This window comes from Dermacentor variabilis, unplaced genomic scaffold (genome assembly GCF_050947875.1).
Source record: "Dermacentor variabilis isolate Ectoservices unplaced genomic scaffold, ASM5094787v1 scaffold_13, whole genome shotgun sequence".
In the NCBI taxonomy this organism is placed as follows: domain Eukaryota; kingdom Metazoa; phylum Arthropoda; class Arachnida; order Ixodida; family Ixodidae; genus Dermacentor; species Dermacentor variabilis.
The window spans coordinates 24,803,246-24,824,212 of NW_027460291.1; the positions used below are offsets into that span (position 1 = coordinate 24,803,246).

Consider the following 20,967-nt stretch of genomic DNA (forward strand, 5'->3'; position numbering starts at 1 on the left):
TATCCACTGAAAGCATTGCTCATGCACACAGAATCGGAAGGTTTTTAGCAAACAAGACTCAGCCTATCGTAGTCAAGTTTGTTGCCTACAAGACTAGGGATTTATTTCTTTCCAAACAAAAAATGCTGAAAGATAGCCGGATCGTAATGCAGGGAGACTTCTCCGCAGGAATGCATCGATCCCAACAATGCTTAACAGAGGTCACCAGGGCCCTGATTTTGGCTTCAATTTACACCACAAGAGACTTGTTTGCTAATGGAAAATCCTACAGCTACGATGGCACTAATGACACTGTCTATGAAGTTGAAGTAGCAGCATCCACGGTTGCAAAAAAATTCACCAATGATTACGATACCCCCAATGCAAAATTTGGGCGCAGCTCTACATGTGTTCTTATTTTGCGATATACTGCCTAGTGCAGACAATCTGTCTTGTGCAGCACATTGCAAATAGAGCAAAGTGCGGCGCGAGTAACAACTAATTGGGAGATCGCGAGAGGCAACACGCGAGTGATGCATGGGCGCAATTCACAGCAGCCGCCATAGACAGACCTCCGTTCATGCAGCGCTTTGTTTCCATATATGGCATCAGTCAACGTGTTCACTGCATGCCATTGGTGAACAGACGATGGCACACTACTCTGGCACCATACTATAGTGGTCGTCACTGTAGAGCCCAACTTGCGTGGCACTACGCTTTTCTTCTTACGCTCTCGCCGTGCCTCCCTTTTACACTTTCTGTCTCATGGTTCCGCTGCGCCCTCTTCCTCTGCTTTCCTCCTCGCGCTCTCTTCGCTATCGCCATTTTTCATCCCCCTCTACACTCCGCGTTCGCTTTTATCCTTTGTTGTAGGAAGGACGCCGAGGGCCGGCGCCGACACGAAGCACAGGAACGGCTGCCTAAAAGCTGTGCTCTAACAAAATGTTGTAGGTTGTACCTAACGGAAACAGTCTGTCACCATGCCACTTTGATTCTGGTGCGAAAGAACCTAGAGAAGTGCGAGGGGTGGTGGCCTCCCCCATGTGCTCTCTAACCCAGTCGTATTATTTACTAACATTCACATCACGATGTCAAAAAGAGATTACTTATGTGCACTCATGAATGACTGCAATTCACATATTATTATATTAACCAAACATGGCTGTGTAGTACTGCTGATAACAATGAACTCTTCAACTGTGTAAAGAAATACAATATATTTTGTCATGACAAACCTGACCAAATTGGCGGTGTTCTGACAGCAGCCAATGATCAAATTTAGTGTTCTGCTGTCATCATTAGAACAGCGTTAGAAATATTGCTGTGCAGCATAAATGTGAACTTCAAGAAAATATTATTGGGAGTACACTATCAATCACCATCTAACTGCAGTAGATTCTGTCACGAATTTCATGACTGCCTCAACGAAATCACTGTCCTCTTCCCTAGCATGCCTGTTCTGCTATTTAGCAATTTTAACTTTCGAAATATTGTGTGGTAAAATTCGTTTCCAGTTCCTAACTCCTGTTCTGCTGAATCTGACCATTTCATTCGCATCTGTAACAACTTTGGACTGACACAAATTGTCAATTTTCCAGAACATGTGACGGCCCCCATATCATCACTTCTTGACCTTATCTTTAATACGTCCCCCAATACAATTTCTTCGATTATTCCCCTTCCATGCCTTAATGATCACACGGTAGTTCTTGCTATATTGTCGCTGCCAGTTTCCAGGGTGTGTAAATACTTAAAACAATCAAAAATCCAGAGCAATCCAATCAAGCTGGCAAGGCCAACCTTGATGCCATTAAAATAAACCCGTCATTTTTTAGATTAATTTTAGCATGAATATTCTAACCGAACAGCCAAAGAGAACTGTGTCCTGTTCAAAAAGGAGGCGTTAGAATTAACACAAATATATTCCCGCTAGACAAGTATACTCGAGCAAAAAATGCCCCATGATATAACATGCATTTCAACTGCATGCACATATGGGTCAGCTGAACGTTGCCTTAATTACAAAACTGCTAATGCCACTCATCATGCTGAATTAAAGCTGACTAACTTGAAATTTTTTAACCACATGCTACTGGACATGCTCAAAAATAACCAAAAGCAGTTTTGGAACACTATACGGGGCGACAAACATCAAGCAATGTCAGTTTTAGCTTGTGACGGAAATTCAGTTCCTGATCAGGAGTATGCTACAATATTAACCGAAACATTTATCAAAGTTTTCTCTGATCCATCAAGTAATAATGGATAACTTTCATTCATATCATTTACCATTGTGCCAATGGACTACATAGTCGTTACATCAGAGGGAGTTCGTGCTATTATTAAGGGACACTAAAACATATCGCCTAGTGGTACTGACAGAATAAAAAGTAAAATGTTCAAAATATGCTTGAATACTTCTCTCTCACTGAAAGTTGTGTTTTTTTTTTTCAATCACTAGAATCTGCAGTTCCGAGTGATTAGTTAAATGCTAAAATAACACCAGTGCTTAAATCCAGATTAACTCTCGATCCTGCTAGTTATATTCCGATTTCCCTCACATCTGTCCCATGCAAAATTCTAGAGCATATTATATTTTCACACTTAGCAAATTTTCTAGAAGATAATCAGTTTTTCACACCAGCCCAACATGGTTTCTGTGAGAACTTTTCCTAAAACTAAGCCACTAATTTTCACTAATGATTTGCATCAGGCACTAGATTCTGGAATTATAACAGGCTGTATTTTCCCTTAATTTCTCAAAGGCATTCAAAAATGTTAGTCATGCCTTACTACTTCTTTAACTTGACCATCTTATTCTCAACCCTAACATCTTTAAGTGGATTAAAGGTTTGCTTGCCAACTATACCCAGTTCGTCTCTGCTAACGATTTTGACTCGTCAATTGAACCTTTCTCAGCAGTTCTGCAGGGTTTGGTACTAGGACCGTTATTATTTCTGAACTTCATTATTAAGTTACCAACTAATATTTCCTCAAAAAGTTTGCTTATTTGCTGATGACTGCATACAAAAACTGCATATGCTACGTTTTTAAATTGCACTGCTTCTCTGGTCACCCTTATACTTGTTCCGTGTTTTGCCTGTTTATGAAACTAAGATATTCTCTCTATTTCTTTTTTTGCTGTATGTTGCATGTTATTGCAATTGCCGCTACTGACTGTTTTGTACAAAGGTAGCTGCAGGCCTTTGTCAAGCTGCCTCTATGAAGAGAAGCTTTAACCTATGGCTTCCTTCATCAGTGTGATGATGAAAAATTATTATTATTATTATTATTATTATTATTATTATTATTATTATTATTATTATTATTATTATATCAGAAAATAATTAATGATGATTTTGCTGCTCATCAGTGCAACTTGAATACAGTTCTGACTTCTTGTCATTCTTCGAAGATGGAATTAAATGTGACTAAATGTAAATCTATGTGCATTTCACACTGCTCATTAACCAGCCCCGAATACTTGTTGAATGACGCCCCACTAGAATCTGCTTCATCTTGCCAGTACCTCAGAGTTCACATTTCAAATAACCTTTCTTGGAGACAACATGTTCGAACAATCATGCCGAAAGCTAGTACAACACTTGGTTAATTTAGAACAAATTTTTTTATGGCTACAGTTCTTTAAAAAGGTTACTTCATATAACTTACATTCGGCCACAACTACAGTATGCAACAACAATATGGAATCCTGGAGAAGATACATTAATGAATGAACTTGAGGTAGTGCAGCACTGGGCATCAATTTTATCTCATCGAATTATCACTGCACTGCAAGTGTTACAAAACTAAAATCAAATGTTGATCTTGCCTTACTTCCTACCCATCGTGAAATAGCTCGAATTTGTCTTTTCCCCAAAATTTGTAATCTTAACCCTTTGAGGGTCAATGACATAAATATACGGCACCACGAACAAGTCCCAAAATGGTCGACGCGTATATTTACGGCGCCGTCTGTACGTCTAAAAAGCGCGTCAATTTCTTAACGTTTTCTGTTATGTGCTGCCACTATGTGGGAATACAGGGAATTTTTTTTCGCGCCTCCCTCTCTTTGTTTTCGTTGCATGGTTTGTTTTAGAGCTAGTTTGCTCCCGCGCCTCTATATACTACCGCTGGCGCATTAGTGCGCGAGCGGACGGGCGGGTGGCGGTTCGGGTTTTGTTCCGCAGGCGGTGTCGGTTTCTTTCGCTTGGAAAACTGATGGCTAACTCATTACTAAATGCTCAAAGGGTGGCCACCTCTTTCTCGCTCGTTTAGTGCTCACAGGGGTGCGCATAGGAAGGGTGCCGCCGTGCATGTGTTTAAGTTGCTTATTTTTTTTACATCCGTGAAAACTAATTGCCTCTGGTTGGCAATAAGATTAAGATTAGCGGAAGTTTGTCACACGTGCTTTTTGACGGGCACAGAACCACACAGATTTCTTGAGTGCACGCACCTATGCAGTTCGATTACGCTATTGATGTACATACTATTAGTGTAAGAGCAGGAACATTTGAGCCTTGCAAAATATTCTCGTGTGTGCATTTTTAAGGCCTTGAACTATGTGTATAAAAATGCATCAAATTTATAACCCTTATAAGTTTATTTCCTATTTTGTTGTTATTATTCATGAATGAAGAGTACATATATACCAATGCAAAATATTTTTTTTCTCACTTTACGGTCACCCTAGACAAACTGCAGTAAATTTTTTTCAAAATAAGTCCCTAAGAAGAATTGGAATCTGCAATAAAAGAAATCGACCCTGGGCGGTCACATAAGGCGAAAAAAATCGACCCTGAAAGGGTTAATAACCACCTTCGTCAGCATTTCATTCACCCATTACCATTTATCTCAAGTAGAATTGACCACAGACAAAAGGTTGATGTCCTTTGCTAGAATACAGTAATATACTCATGCGCTTTCTACCTGAGAACTTGCATAGGAAGGAATAACCTCCCACAGTCAGTCCCTTCTATCACAGATACACCCCCTTTCAAATCTGTTTTATGGAATATGTATGACAGTGCTTGACTCTTTGGTAATCTTGTATTGCTTTGACATGTGTTGCCTTATTAACTTTATGCTTTTGTATATTGTATATGTTGCATACCTTTTTGATGCATACTTTTGTGCTGGTTACCCCTCCCCTCTGTAATGGGTATACTCTAAGGGCACACATTACATACAGTGCTGTGTCTTGTCTCTTCTTGTGCCTTTGCTTTTGTCTTAGTAGTTCACGCTCTGAATTAGCCATGCCTGCAGGTACAATAAATAAATAAATAAATATGTGGACCCTCTTTCTATGTGTCCAAAGTAAAAAAAATAACGTAGAAATTACATTAAAGTCCCCATGCAAAGTAGAAATCTAATGCGCACCCAATTTTTAAGCAAGAAAAATATACGTTTCGCACAACGCCGATTTTCTAGTCAGCTTTGCCGCCAAATATTTTAAAGTTCACTACACCGCAGTACATTTTTTGTTATGCGGTAAAGCATACGAACGCTGCAAAGGCGATTATTTTCGTATCCGATTGCACCGCGCATGCAATTTTCGGCCCAATTTTCTCGAAAAAAAAAAGGCACGCAGCAGAATAGGATAAATACCGTATTTAGACATTGTGAGGTACAGTTATTGCTTGAAAATCTTCCTAGGACTGGCCGAAAATAGCCGTTTTGTTGGGGGTGATGTGTGTTAAGGCGTTCACCTCCCCTATGCTCTGCCGAGACAGATGCTGTCGGAGAGATCAGGTGCATGTGTGCTGACTGGTCAAGTTCTAATTATGCGGTGAAGGCCAACTTTAGGATCGAAGTAATCAAAGTTTGGGCCCATAGCGTGAGCTCCGGCTGATATCGCCAGCCTGGATCGAATTAACTGAAAAATCCAATAAACCGGAGTCGAATTATTGGAAGCAGTGATGGAAGCGGGATTTGTAGCAAAGTGGATGCCCAAGTGATGGATAGGATCTAACATATTCAAAGCAATACGCATAGCAGAATCATAAACTATGGCTCCGTAGTCAAAGCGTGATTGCATTAGAATTTTATACAAGCTTATGAAGCATCTCCCATCACTTCCCCAGGATGTGCTGGATAACAGTTTCAACCGGTTCATAATCTTGAGGCACTATTCGGGTATTTCAGGTGGGAGATAAAGGTTAGTTTACTGTCTAATATAATACCTAAGAATTGATGTTCGGCGCTCAAAGATAGTCATTCACCATGAAGGTCTGTAACGGGGTCTGGTAGTATACCTCTCTTGTTGGAGGAGGGGACGCACATAGTATAGTTTTTCGGGGGGTTTAGTTTCAAACGCTCGTCTGCACACTTGGACAACTTATTTAAGCAAATCTGTACTTGCTGCTCGCAGATATTAGCATAATACATGACTTCAAACCCATTTGGATATGCGAAATGCTCAACTGCAAGTCTGAGGAGTCCGTGCACAATGTGCTCGACCACACAGTCCGAGAGGTCGATGTATGAAATGCTGAGCCGTGGGTCTGAGAAGTCGGCGCGCACCGTGCGTGGCTGTAGAGTCCGAGAGGCCAATGTGTGAAATGCTTACTTTAGGTCTAAGGAGTCCGCATGTAATGTGTTCAATTGCTGAGTCCTAGAGGCGGATGTGCGAAATGCCGATCCGCATGTCTGAGGTACCCGCGCACAATGTGCCCTACCACCAAGTCCAAAGAACGACGTTCGAAATGCAGAGCCGCGGGTCTGAGGAGTGCGCGCACAATGTGCTCGATTGCCAAGTCTAATGTGTGAAATGCTGAGCCACAGGTATGAGGAGCCCGTGCAGAATATGCTCGACCACCGAGTCCGAACACCGACGTTCGAAATGCAGAGCCGCGGGTCTGAGGAGTGCGCGCACAATGTGCTCGATTGCCAAGTCTAATGTGTGAAATGCTGAGCCACAGGTATGAGGAGCCCGTGCAGAATATGCTCGACCACCGAGTCCGAACACCGACGTTCGAAATGCAGAGCCGCGGGTCTGAGGAGTGCGCGCACAATGTGCTCGATTGCCAAGTCTAATGTGTGAAATGCTGAGCCACAGGTATGAGGAGCCCGTGCAGAATATGCTCGACCACAGAGTCCGAACACCGACGTTCGAAATGCAGAGCCGCGGGTCTGAGGAGTGCGCGCACAATGTGCTCGATTGCCAAGTCTAATGTGTGAAATGCTGAGCCACAGGTATGAGGAGCCCGTGCAGAATATGCTCGACCACCGAGTCCGAACACCGACGTTCGAAATGCAGAGCCGCGGGTCTGAGGAGTGCGCGCACAATGTGCTCGATTGCCAAGTCTAATGTGTGAAATGCTGAGCCACAGGGATGAGGAGCCCGTGCAGAATATGCTCGACCACAGAGTCCGAACACCGACGTTCGAAATGCAGAGCCGCGGGTCTGAGGAGTGCGCGCACAATGTGCTCGATTGCCAAGTCTAATGTGTGAAATGCTGAGCCACAGGTATGAGGAGCCCCTGCAGAATATGCTCGACCACCGAGTCCGAACACCGACGTTCGAAATGCAGAGCCGCGGGTCTGAGGAGTGCGCGCACAATGTGCTCGATTGCCAAGTCTAATGTGTGAAATGCTGAGCCACAGGTATGAGGAGCCCGTGCAGAATATGCTCGACCACAGAGTCCGAACACCGACGTTCGAAATGCAGAGCCGCGGGTCTGAGGAGTGCGCGCACAATGTGCTCGATTGCCAAGTCTAATGTGTGAAATGCTGAGCCACAGGTATGAGGAGCCCGTGCAGAATATGCTCGACCACCGAGTCCGAACACCGACGTTCGAAATGCAGAGCCGCGGGTCTGAGGAGTGCGCGCACAATGTGCTCGATTGCCAAGTCTAATGTGTGAAATGCTGAGCCACAGGTATGAGGAGCCCGTGCAGAATATGCTCGACCACAGAGTCCGAACACCGACGTTCGAAATGCAGAGCCATGGGTCTGAGGAGTGCGCGCACAATGTGCTCGATTGCCAAGTCTAATGTGTGAAATGCTAAGCCTCAGGTATGAGGAGCCCGTGCAGAATATGCTCGACCACCGAGTCCGAACACCGACGTTCGAAATGCAGAGCCGCGGGTCTGAGGAGTGCGCGCACAATGTGCTCGATTGCCAAGTCTAATGTGTGAAATGCTGAGCCACAGGTATGAGGAGCCCGTGCAGAATATGCTCGACCACCGAGTCCGAACACTGACGTTCGAAATGCAGAGCCGCGGGTCTGAGGAGTGCGCGCACAATGTGCTCGATTGCCAAGTCTAATGTGTGAAATGCTGAGCCACAGGTATGAGGAGCCCGTGCAGAATATGCTCGACCACAGAGTCCGAACACCGACGTTCGAAATGCAGAGCCGTGGGTCTGAGGAGTGCGCGCACAATGTGCTCGATTGCCAAGTCTAATGTGTGAAATGCTAAGCCCCAGGTATGAGGAGCCCGTGCAGAATATGCTCGACCACCGAGTCCGAACACCGACGTTCGAAATGCAGAGCCGCGGGTCTGAGGAGTGCGCGCACAATGTGCTCGATTTCCAAGTCTAATGTGTGAAATGCTGAGCCACAGGTATGAGGAGCCCGTGCAGAATATGCTCGACCACAGAGTCCGAACACCGACGTTCGAAATGCAGAGCCGTGGGTCTGAGGAGTGCGCGCACAATGTGCTCGATTGCCAAGTCTAATGTGTGAAATGCTAAGCCTCAGGTATGAGGAGCCCGTGCAGAATATGCTCGACCACCGAGTCCGAACACCGACGTTCGAAATGCAGAGCCGCGGGTCTGAGGAGTGCGCGCACAATGTGCTCGATTGCCAAGTCTAATGTGTGAAATGCTGAGCCACAGGTATGAGGAGCCCGTGCAGAATATGCTCGACCACCGAGTCCGAACACCGACGTTCGAAATGCAGAGCCGCGGGTCTGAGGAGTGCGCGCACAATGTGCTCGATTGCCAAGTTTAATGTGTGAAATGCTGAGCCACAGGTATGAGGAGCCCGTGCAGAATATGCTCGACCACAGAGTCCGAACACCGACGTTCGAAATGCAGAGCCGTGGGTCTGAGGAGTGCGCGCACAATGTGCTCGATTGCCAAGTCTAATGTGTGAAATGCTAAGCCCCAGGTATGAGGAGCCCGTGCAGAATATGCTCGACCACAGAGTCCGAACACCGACGTTCGAAATGCAGAGCCGCGGGTCTGAGGAGTGCGCGCACAATGTGCTCGATTTCCAAGTCTAATGTGTGAAATGCTGAGCCACAGGTATGAGGAGCCCGTGCAGAATATGCTCGACCACAGAGTCCGAACACCGACGTTCGAAATGCAGAGCCGTGGGTCTGAGGAGTGCGCGCACAATGTGCTCGATTGCCAAGTCTAATGTGTGAAATGCTGAGCCACAGGTACGAGGAGCCCATGCACAATGTGCTCGACCACCGAGTCCGAACACCGACGTTCGAAATGCAGAGCCGCGAGTCTGAGGAGTGCGCGCACAATGTGCTCGATTGCCAAGTCTAATGTGTGAAATGCTGAGCCACAGGTATGAGGAGCCCGTGCAGAATATGCTCGACCACAGAGTCCGAACACCGACGTTCGAAATGCAGAGCTGTGGGTCTGAGGAGTGCACGCACAATGTGCTCGATTGCCAAGTCTAATGTGTGAAATGCTGAGCCACAGGTATGAGGAGCCCGTGCAGAATATGCTCGACCACCGAGTCCGAACACCGACGTTCGAAATGCAGAGCCGCGGGTCTGAGGAATGCGCGCACAATGTGCTCGATTGCCAAGTCTAATGTGTGAAATGCTGAGCCACAGGTATGAGGAGCCCGTGCAGAATATGCTCGACCACAGAGTCCGAACACCGACGTTCGAAATGCAGAGCCGTGGGTCTGAGGAGTGCGCGCACAATGTGCTCGATTGCCAAGTCTAATGTGTGAAATGCTGAGCCACAGGTATGAGGAGCCCGTGCAGAATATGCTCGACCACCGAGTCCGAACACCGACGTTCGAAATGCAGAGCCGCGAGTCTGAGGAGTGCGCGCACAATGTGCTCGATTGCCAAGTCTAATGTGTGAAATGCTGAGCCACAGGTACGAGGAGCCTGTGCACAATGTGCTCGACCACCGAGTCCGAACACCGACGTTCGAAATGCAAAACCGCGGGTCTGAGGAGTGCGCACACAATGTGCTCGATTGCCAAGTCTAATGTGTGAAATGCTGAGCCACAGGTATGAGGAGCCCGTGCAGAATATGCTCGACCACAGAGTCCGAACACCGACGTTCGAAATGCAGAGCCGTGGGTCTGAGGAGTGCGCGCACAATGTGCTCGATTGCCAAGTCTAATGTGTGAAATGCTGAGCCACAGGTATGAGGAGCCCGTGCAGAATATGCTCGACCACCGAGTCCGAACACCGACGTTCGAAATGCAGAGCCGCGAGTCTGAGGAGTGCGCGCACAATGTGCTCGATTGCCAAGTCTAATGTGTGAAATGCTGAGCCACAGGTACGAGGAGCCTGTGCACAATGTGCTCGACCACCGAGTCCGAACACCGACGTTCGAAATGCAAAACCGCGGGTCTGAGGAGTGCGCACACAATGTGCTCGATTGCCAAGTCTAATGTGTGAAATGCTGAGCCACAGGTATGAGGAGCCCGTGCAGAATATGCTCGACCACAGAGTCCGAACACCGACGTTCGAAATGCAGAGCCGTGGGTCTGAGGAGTGCGCGCACAATGTGCTCGATTGCCAAGTCTAATGTGTGAAATGCTGAGCCACAGGTATGAGGAGCCCGTGCAGAATATGCTCGACCACCGAGTCCGAACACCGACGTTCGAAATGCAGAGCCGCGAGTCTGAGGAGTGCGCGCACAATGTGCTCGATTGCCAAGTCTAATGTGTGAAATGCTGAGCCACAGGTATGAGGAGCCCGTGCAGAATATGCTCGACCACAGAGTCCGAACACCGACGTTCGAAATGCAGAGCCGTGGGTCTGAGGAGTGCGCGCACAATGTGCTCGATTGCCAAGTCTAATGTGTGAAATGCTGAGCCACAGGTATGAGGAGCCCATGCACAATGTGCTCGACCACCGAGTCCGAACACCGACGTTCGAAATGCAGAGCCGCGAGTCTGAGGAGTGCGCGCACAATGTGCTCGATTGCCAAGTCCAATGTGTGAAATGCTGAGCCACAGGTACGAGGAGCCTGTGCACAATGTGCTCGACCACCGAGTCCGAACACCGACGTTCGAAATGCAAAACCGCGGGTCTGAGGAGTGCGCACACAATGTGCTCTACCACTGAGTCCTAGAGGCCGTTGTGCGAAACGCTAAGCCGCGGGCTGAGGAGTCTGTGCACAATGTGCTCGATTGCCATGTCTGATGTGCGAAATGCTGAGACGCGGGTGTGAGGATCGAGCCTGCGCACAATGTGCTTGATTGCAGTGGCCGATGTCCGAAATTCTGAGCCGCGGGTGTGAGGAGTTCGCGCAAAATGTGCTCAACCACCGAGTCAGATGTGCAAAATGCTAAGCAACGGGTGTGAGGAGTCTGTGCACAATGTGTAGATTGCCGAGGCTTATGTTCAATATGCTGAGCAGGGGGTCTGGGGAGTGCGCACACAATGTGCTCAATTGCCAAGTCCAATGTGCGAAATGCTGACGCACAGGTCTGAGGAGCCTGCGCACAATGTGCTCTACCACCAAGTATTAGAGGCCGATGTGCGAAATGCTTACATTAGGTCTGAGGAATCCACATGTAATGTGCTCAATTACCGAGTCCTAGAGGCCGATGTGTGAAATGCTGAGTCACGGATCTGACGAGTGCACGCACAATGTGCTCAATTGAAGAGTCCTAGAGGCTGATGTGCGAAACGCTGAGCCACAGGTATGAGTCTGCGCACTATGTGCTCGACCACCAAGTCCGAAGGCCGGTGTGCAAATTGCTGAGCCATGGGTCTGAGGAGTGCGCACACAATACCTGTGCTCGATCGCCGTAGCCGATGTGTAAAATAGCAAGTAACAGGTGTGAGGAGTCCGCGCACAATGTGCTCTATCGCCAAGTCCGATGTGCGAAATGCTGCGCCACAGGTGTGAGAAGTCTGCACACAATGTGCTCGATCCTGCGGATCCGAGAGGTTGATGTGCGAAATTCTGAGCCGCAAGTCTCAGCAGTCCGCATGCAACGTGCTTCACCACCGAGTCCGAGAGGCCGATGTGCGAGGCCGCATTAACGTGCTCGATTGCCGAGTCCTAGAGGCCGATGTGCGAAATGCTGAGCCACCGGTCTGAGGAGTCTGCGCACAATGTGCTCACCCAGCGAGTCGGAGAGGCCGAGTGCGAAATGCTGAGCCGCATGCAACAAGCTTGACCACTGAGTCCTAGAGGTCAATGTGCGAAATGCTGAGTGCCACCAGAGTGAGGAGTCTGTGCACAATTTACTCGACCGCCCCACCTTGGTGACTGCGACCAACCGGTTGGTCACACATTGCACAGATCACTGCTATTTTTTGTTGAAGTTGTGCCAAGAGAGCTATTTCGTTGTTTGTTTTTGGAAATGGTGTGTGTCATTCAACAAGCACTGAACAGTGCAACTAATTTAGTGGAGCCGTGGATTGCACAAGTGGTATGTACCATCAGCACTGACACACGAAAAAGGCAGATAAAAACATGTAGGTCAGCTTCGGTTCTATGATTTCTATCCGTTTGTTGACATACTACGTTGCTAATCAAGCGACGTTTTTTGCCCATTGGCTTTGGGTTGTGATAATACAAGCTTTTGTGCACCTGTTGGGGATTTACATGCACTGCTAATTGTAAAAAACTACGAGCTGTCACTCATGAGAAGACAGGGCCTTTGGATGTCATCCTAACCATTTGGCACTGGCAAAGTGGAGGAACCCTTAAACGAAATTAGGGCACAAGTAACAACCAGAATGGTGATAATCTTCATTTGTGGCTGCCATCTTTTTTACATTGCTCATGCGTATCAGTCTGAAAAAGTTAGCAAGACCATTACTGTGTCTCAAATTTTGGTCGGCATTTTTTTTTTTTTCCAGATTCATGCGATGACCAACAGTACTCGGCTTTTAACCTTCGAATGCTCATAAACTTAAACAGAGTCAAACATCCCAGTGGCACATTTCGATTGACAGATACGCGTGGCTGCTTGGTCCATTTGTTTTTGAAAAATATTTCAGCCGTAGCACGATACTGTTTGCAATACGAAAATTGGCAACTCTGGCGACTTATAAGTAGGGGTCCGCGAATGCTGAATAGTTTATTTCTAATGGAATATCAAATCAAATCACCCGCCCGACCCCTCCCTTCCAGTCACACGTCTGGTGGTAAAATTGTTCCGGAAATTCGAAAATAATTTTAAACAAGCAGAAATGCGCAAAAACGAAACCTAAACCTGACCGAGCAGCCGAGCTACTATCTTTGTGTGACGTCACGAAAGGCACAACAGCGGGGAAAGCGCACAAGGCATGCCATCCCACAAGTGTGGAGAACAAAAGCAGTCAAGAGCAGACGCTCAGTTGATTAGTCACCGCGCCGGACCATTGGCTGTCTTAAGGTGACAATGTCAGCTGCACCAGCTCTTTGTAGCTGTCAAGCAGCAGCAGCTATGATTACGATGAATTCAATAGCCACGAATCGCCGTTCGCATACCACCCACCACCACGAGAGCCAGCACTCAGCCCAACACATCGCGCCGCAACATGAAGACCAAGGGTAGCCCTAACCATTGATACGATACATTCTATCTGAAGTGTTTTACCACTTTTCCGGGAAACGTTTCGCATGCTCTCTATAAGATGTTGTGGAGCACTGCTTTCCGCATCTGTTTGCCGATTGGCAGAGTGCATAAATTCCCGGAAGAACGCCGCTGAGCGTCCAAAGCACTGACCGGTGCATTTACATCGGCATGGTACAGCGACCGCTCATTATTCGCTTGAAACACATGCAAGCCATACATAAGTGACATCACATAATGTTAGAACATAGCAAAACATGCAGATTTTGCATAGGTAAGCTCTGTTGCATCACTCTGAGTCGTACTACCGTAGTGTGAACGACTGGACACCTTCAAAAAAAGCAAGCAGGAGACCGTTGTATAATAAGTTACGCTGCCTACGTATCATTCTTCATATTCCTTTTGTGCACACAATTCATGTGTTCCATAAAGTAGACAGACGATAAAGATTTTATGTGCATGATCATTCATTTAGAGACTACATAGCTTTCTTGCGGAAACACCGATGCCAGTACTGACTTCGTTGGCAGCTGAACGAGGCAGTTGTCTACGCTGCTGTATCGAAGGGACCTCCGCTTGCTGCCCATTTGGGATAAGAGGCAAACAGTGCATGACATAAGTTAAATAATGAGTTAACATAACAATATATAAAAATACATCAATGTGCGATAATCATTTAATTTAGGGAAATGCCGGTGAGTGTGACTGGCATGCTTTGAGAACGGCAACATACCAATGCTTACAGTGTGCACATCGCTTTCTGTGTGCACTGTACAAAATGAAGACTAGTTTATTTGAAATTTGTATCGTCAAAACTTAACTACACAAACAGCTTTTTTCATCCAAACGGCTTAATTAGCTTGAGGTCAGGTCAGTCGATCAGGGCCATCCCCACAAACTCTGCGACTGTAATAGGCCTAACCCCGGCTAAGCGCAATCGACATCAGCTCAAACTGTAAGTGTGGGTGGCGAGAGTGAAGTTCGTGCAACGAATAATGCAATACCAGTTGCCTGTCCACATAGAACACAACTTCTTGCAACTGCAACTTCTTGAGCCAAACACTAGCATGATCGCCAGTTCCTCTACACTCTCGTTTGCCATTTGTTCCAAGTATGCTCTGCAATGCTGCCCTTCACGTCTTAACACAATATGGCCAGTAGCTGAGGAGCGGGTAAGTGAGATGGTTTGAAGGAAATAACAAAATTTATTCGTAAGAAATTTTCACAACTATCAAACCTAATTTTTTTCAGCACATGACAGAAATGTGCAGAAGAATGTAGCCAAGGAATTTTATTGACATCTGTTGACATCTGTTGACATCAAAAAATTGCAGGAACACCAAATTAGTATGCCAGCACTGATAACAACTTCGTTTGTACACGAAGTTGTGGAAAAATTTTTGTGTGATAAGATGTCTGTCAAATAGAAGTAAGTCCTTTCTTTTTCCTCTGAAGCTGAATAAATAGTGAAGTTTTCCTAAATACCAATGGGACTTTCAGTTTAATAGTGGGCCATACTGTACATGCTTAATGGCAATTAAGTATTGCTTTCCAGTTTCCTTCCAGGAAAGGAGGGGTTTCCCATCTTTATGGCAGGTAGTTTCTGAAAGTTATCGCCTACTCGTTAAAGGGGCCCTGAACCACCCCTCGGGCTTGGTGAAAGAACAGTCCACGTATAGCATACGCTGCTGTGAACATCTCAGCCAAATTGGCAGTCATGTGCGGTGCGTGGATCTCTCAAGCAGAGTGCGAAGTCACCTTCTTTCATACCCGAGAAGGCATTGCTAAGAGGGACGAACAAGGATATTATAAAAAAATGTTAAATATACAGGTCAAAAAAGGGAAAGGAAAAGTATTGCACAGGGCTAGGACTAAAAAACAGCAACACACGTAAGTGCAAAGTACACAAAATTATCATTGAAGTATATAAATGCAACACAAATGTCACATACAGGACTATTATTTCGTAGTATAGCAGATTCCTATATGTGGCTGCTATTGGCCAATACCTTAAATCAATCAAGAAGGATGTTTACAGCGCTTCTTCCTACTGTTACTGTGTGTATTTATTGACGCAGTTTAATAAACGGGCTGAAGTAAGCAAAAACCTGCTTTTGAATTGATAATAATTACGTACTTACTGAAGAATCCAACTATCATCTGCTCACGCTCGGCCGTGACTGCCTGAGTAAGAATTCTTTGGCCACCCTGCTTATCGGTGTCGTAGCTGTCAAATCTCTCTGATTTTGATTAGTTTTGAGCACTCAAGTAACGTCAAACGATGCGAAACTTATGGACAGACCACACGCACACGGCACAACGAGCTATGGAAAGAAGAATGATAGGTGTAACGTTAAGGGATAAGAAAAGAGCAGATTGGGTGAGGGAACAAACGCGAGTTAATGACATCTTAGTTGAAATCAAGAAAAAGAAATGGGCATGGGCAGGACATGTAATGAGGAGGGAAGATAACCGATGGTCATTAAGGGTTACAGACTGGATCCCAAGCGAAGGGAAGCGTAGCAGGGGGCGGCAGAAAGTTAGGTGGGCGGATGAGATTAAGAAGTTTGCAGGCATGGCATGGCCACAATTAGTACATGACCGGGGTTGTTGGAGAAGTATGGGAGAGGCCTTTGCCCTGCAGTGGGCGTAACCAGGCTGATGATGATGATTATGATGATGATGATGACACGCACGCTTGTCAGCGCGCACTCAATCCTGGTCACTTCTGGTTAGACGTCATGGCAGGCTTCGCTTCGTAACGAGCGTTTCAAAATGTGCAATTTGGATGTGGCTACTATCCGTTGGTCAAGCAGGTGCAGGACAAAGCCAGTCTGTACCACATAGGACAGCCAGACAGGAGCATAAGAATGCAAACGCGCACTCTAGCCCTGTTTGCACAAAGCAAACGCTACAGTTGCATGTAGCTGTGGTCTCCTATGTAGCGTAGACAACGCGACTGCCGTGAGGTGCTGCGGAGAGTCCACAGGCTAAGCGCATGGAGCATGGCACTGAGGCTCACTGAGGACAACCACGTTTGGCGTGTCGTAGGCATCAAAATCGGAAATATTGGCGTCTACGTGAACATCCAAAATCGAATTTGAACTGCGTACCACGGTGACGTTCAGTAGGCGGAGCATTGTGGGCACACCCCGCTCCGCCATAGCCTTCACAGAGCAAATCACTGAAGAAGGAGCAGGAGCACCGCGAACATCATGTTTTATTTCAAACAACTCCGATTCTGCTGAATGCATTGAAGAACTTTTTGCGGCAAAGTATTTCTTAAATAGTCTAATTTAATTTCAAACGCATTTCTCGAATTTGATAAAAAGTGGTTCAGGGCCCTTTTAAGGATGATCTGCACGACAGACAAAAGCTGGGAATGCACATCACGTCCCTCAGCACCGCTCCACATGATCATCAGCGCCTATGATAAAGAGTTATATCAAATCAGGAGGCCCAGGGCAAGTTTGTGCGATATTACCCCCCTCCCCCCTTTTCTTTCTTGAGCTCGGCAAATAAATCCAAAGGTAGCCTTGCGACGGGTCACTCAAAGCTAAGCAAAGAGACTATTGTGCGCCTACGAACGGCGTTTGGAATGAGCTAGGGGCCACCGTACTGTATTTTGCAAAGATGGCAGTCGTGAACATGCAACAATCATTCCATGCACTCGCTTTCATTGGCGAGGCGATTTGTTGGCCTTCTGAGGGTAGTGCCACCACTGTGAATAGATCTGCATTGATTCAGTAACCGTAACTTTAGTCACTGACAATCAATGATGCAGCTCTGATTAGGCCTATTGAGCCTGACAGCGTAGCCAATGATGTGCCCATGATGAAAATTCACTGCCGGCAGATGTAATAACAGGCCGCAAACCTGTCGTGGAAAGGCTGTCACTCGTATGTTTTTACGAGTGGCTCAACAGCGATCAGTTGCAAGATCACACAAACAGGATAGATTGATGGCCGTTGAAGCGGCATACGGGTCCACAGTCAACCAACTGGCAACTACTGAGAGCACGTGTTTTAAGTTCCTCTGTGCTCACATGCGGGTAGAAAGTTCCAAACTGCATGAAACTGCGTGCCTGAACACGGAGCTCACGTATTCAATACGATCAGCGTGCCTTCCAGTGGCTAATTCCCCCAATCTGCACACATGCTTCTGTGCTTTCTACATGCACTGCTTTCGTTGTTCCGTCTGTTCGCATAGCATTAACTGTTTCAATCGGCCCAGTCGACTTGGTCGAACCTTGTATCGATAGAGATTGTGCACCGTGGGAACGCTGTGCATGTCATGACACCGACCATGGCCGGGTCATTCGGCGAAAGTACTGATATTAGAAAAATTGAATATTAAAAAAATCACATATTAGATAGCTGATTCACGAATCAAATTATTTGAATGTTCCCTGTTCAATATTATTCGCACATCCCTAGTTATAAGTATGTAAGCATGCTACACCATAATAGACAGCACAGCACCTATTGTCTCTGTGTTCTATCTGCAGCACCTAATACAGTCAAATTTCGATATAACGAATCATGTGGGACTGCCAAAAATAGTTCGTTATTCTGAAAGGTCACTATAGTGAAAGCCCTAAAATTAACCATTCTGCCCATCAACCCATCAGCTCATGAGTTGTCACCATTTGAGCTATCCATGAAAACGCTGCTGTTGGCTCTCGGCCCGCGCTGTTGGCATTTTTCCATAGATTCTGCCGCCATGCACCACCGAAGCACCGAAGCTCCAAGAGTGACGCGTGCAAAGGAGACACTGACGCTGAGAAATCTGAAGTTTCCAAATTGCAATGCTTCTTGTTTGTCTGTTTTCACATTTCTTGCCGTAGACACTGCAACTGTCTCACTTGAGGCAGACACCTGAACTACTCCAAAGCACAAGCACACGTAAACGACACCGTCAGGAAAGTACAAAGTGCGACTGCGTGGCATCCCTGCGAGTACGGAAGTTACATTTCACAGCATGCATAGTTAGTAGGGCTGCAAAGTAAGTGCTAAATAAAGAGACGCGTGCAGAACAAAGGGTAAAAGAAAGAAGAGATGCACTTTCGTTGCTAGGCGACACTTTTCTGTGTGGAGCATGCACTTGCAAAACATGACGCGCCGTCGCCCTCCACCCGCCCGCATTCTTTTTTTTTTCTTGGGCACCGTCTCAGGTTTTCCGAACCCATGCGCCACAACGTCCCCTCTCTATGCTTTGTTGTCTGCTAGCCTACCGTTTCGGCTGCCATGAAGGATACGCGGAAATCTAAGAACCCTCAGATTTTTTAAATATTTGTTTGTGGTACTGAAGCACTGTTAACATCACAGGGAAACTGAATAATGGTCGTTATTCTGAAAAGTTAGTTATTCTGAAGTTCATAGTACTGAAATATTTCACGTTGAAACTATAAGAAGTCAGCAGGATTTTTCTGAAAAGTTTGTTATTGTGGTGTTCGTAGTAACGAGATTTCACTCTATGGAAGCACACAATTCTTGCACAGGGCATATTCTTTGGACTTGATATTCAAAGGAAAATGTTGCATCTTTCGTGAAGATTTCTAAAGGGCATATTTGGTTAATGTTACATGCACCTCCTGAAATTTTGCAGCACGAGATCAATGCACAATGTCTAAGAACTGGTGCCATCTGCCAAAACTTTGCCTAAGTTCACAGGAAATTATAAATGAGGCCTAATGACACAAATGCCCCCTATGAATCCAATTAGAGGATCCAAAAGAGTTCAGCTGCTAACAAATGCCAATGTAAATGTTACCCACGAAAGCTAGGGAGCAAAATATAGAAATCAGAGAATGCTGCAACCATTCAAAACAGTTCTCATTGTGCTTCGAACCTTGGCTCCACAAGCCTAGTTAAAGGATCCTTGACACACACTCACCTGCAGAGGCTCGAGGGCGCGGTTTAACCGGTCAAGCATAGCGTCACTGTCTGTGGCCACAAAGACAGAGCGTGCCCGCAAAGCTCGAACAACGCGCACCACCTGCCCCAGGAAAAATGAGCACATTGTCCACACATTCTCACAGTGCTCCATTTAAAGAGCATGTCACGTCATGCGGACAAATGTGTATGCACTCCTATAGCAAATCTCTTCTGGCAACTAGACAAACATACTCTGACCTAGATGCTAAATGCACTTCTGCACAGATTCTAGAGGCTAACTGGCGATCATGAATTCTTGTTCCCTTGCCAGGCTACTGAATATTATGTGTCTTCTGCATATTAACCTTCAACCATACTCTTCAACTTTCTCAGTTGAGGTCTTCAATAATTATTGCAATTCAACCCCAGTATAGCTGAACAGGACCATCTCATTAGCAAACTGAAGGGTGTTGAGATATTTGCCGCTGATCCTCACTACTAAGCCTTACCAGACTAATAGCTTGGACACTCCTTGTAAGCATGCAGAGATTGTCTCCTTGCCTGACCCCCTTTTCTTGATAGGTAACATTCTACTTTTCTTGTAATCTAGGTACATTAATCAACTTTTCTACTAAAAACTGTCATGTAATGTAAAGAATGTATCGACATATCACATCAAAAACATGTCAGTGAACCAAAAACATGACAACCTGTAGTTTCTGGCTGATGGTTGGAATAAATATAAGACCTAGGTACTTGCATTCTACACACCATTTTGCATATGCATGCAAAATTTGGTTATGTATGGGCGCCCATTCGATGTCATCACAAACCATCATGCACTCTGTTGGCTCTCTTAAATGAAAGATCGCTCAGGCCGCCATGCTCACTGGGCGCTTCAGCTGCAAGACTTTGACATCTGTGTCATGTACTGAAACAGACGCCAGCATTCTGGCGCCAATTCCTTGTCATGCTCTCCCTAGCCCGACAACATTTCCTGTTCCTCAGCGTCTCAGTCTACCATTTCATCAACTGAGATTGGAACCACCACTTCTGAGCAGCGGAAGGAGCACTGGATTGCCTCGCTTATAGACTTTCTCCCTGATTCCTCAACACAACCGACAACTCGCACGCTGCACTGTCAAGCTCACCATTTCACTATTCACAGTGACCTGCTTCACCAATGTAATTATTCCTCAAACGGCCATCTGTAGTTCCTGGTGATACATCGAAGCCTGCATTCCAAAATCTGCACATCCTTCCATGATGATTCACAGTGTGCACACTCAGCCGTTTTCAAAACTTCCAAACGTCTTCGACAGTGTTACTACTGCTGAGGGATGTACAGGTATGTTCAAAAATTTGCCCACTCTTGCCCCAGTTGCG

The 20,967-nt window shown here is 46.2% G+C and overlaps 1 protein-coding gene across 4 annotated transcripts in view; it reads right to left on the minus strand.

The window, feature by feature from the left end:
- Window positions 1-20,967, minus strand: part of O-fut1 (O-fucosyltransferase 1) — a 211,244-nt gene that overhangs the window by 51,951 nt on the left and 138,326 nt on the right. For 3 of the 4 annotated variants that reach the window (XM_075677794.1, XM_075677795.1, XM_075677793.1), the window contains exon 7: window positions 19,601-19,702. The exons of the other annotated variant lie outside the window; for it this stretch is intronic. In XM_075677794.1, the coding sequence (XP_075533909.1) occupies window positions 19,601-19,702 (102 nt within the window). The remainder of the gene's footprint in view (window positions 1-19,600; window positions 19,703-20,967) is intronic. 4 annotated transcript variants of the gene reach the window in all.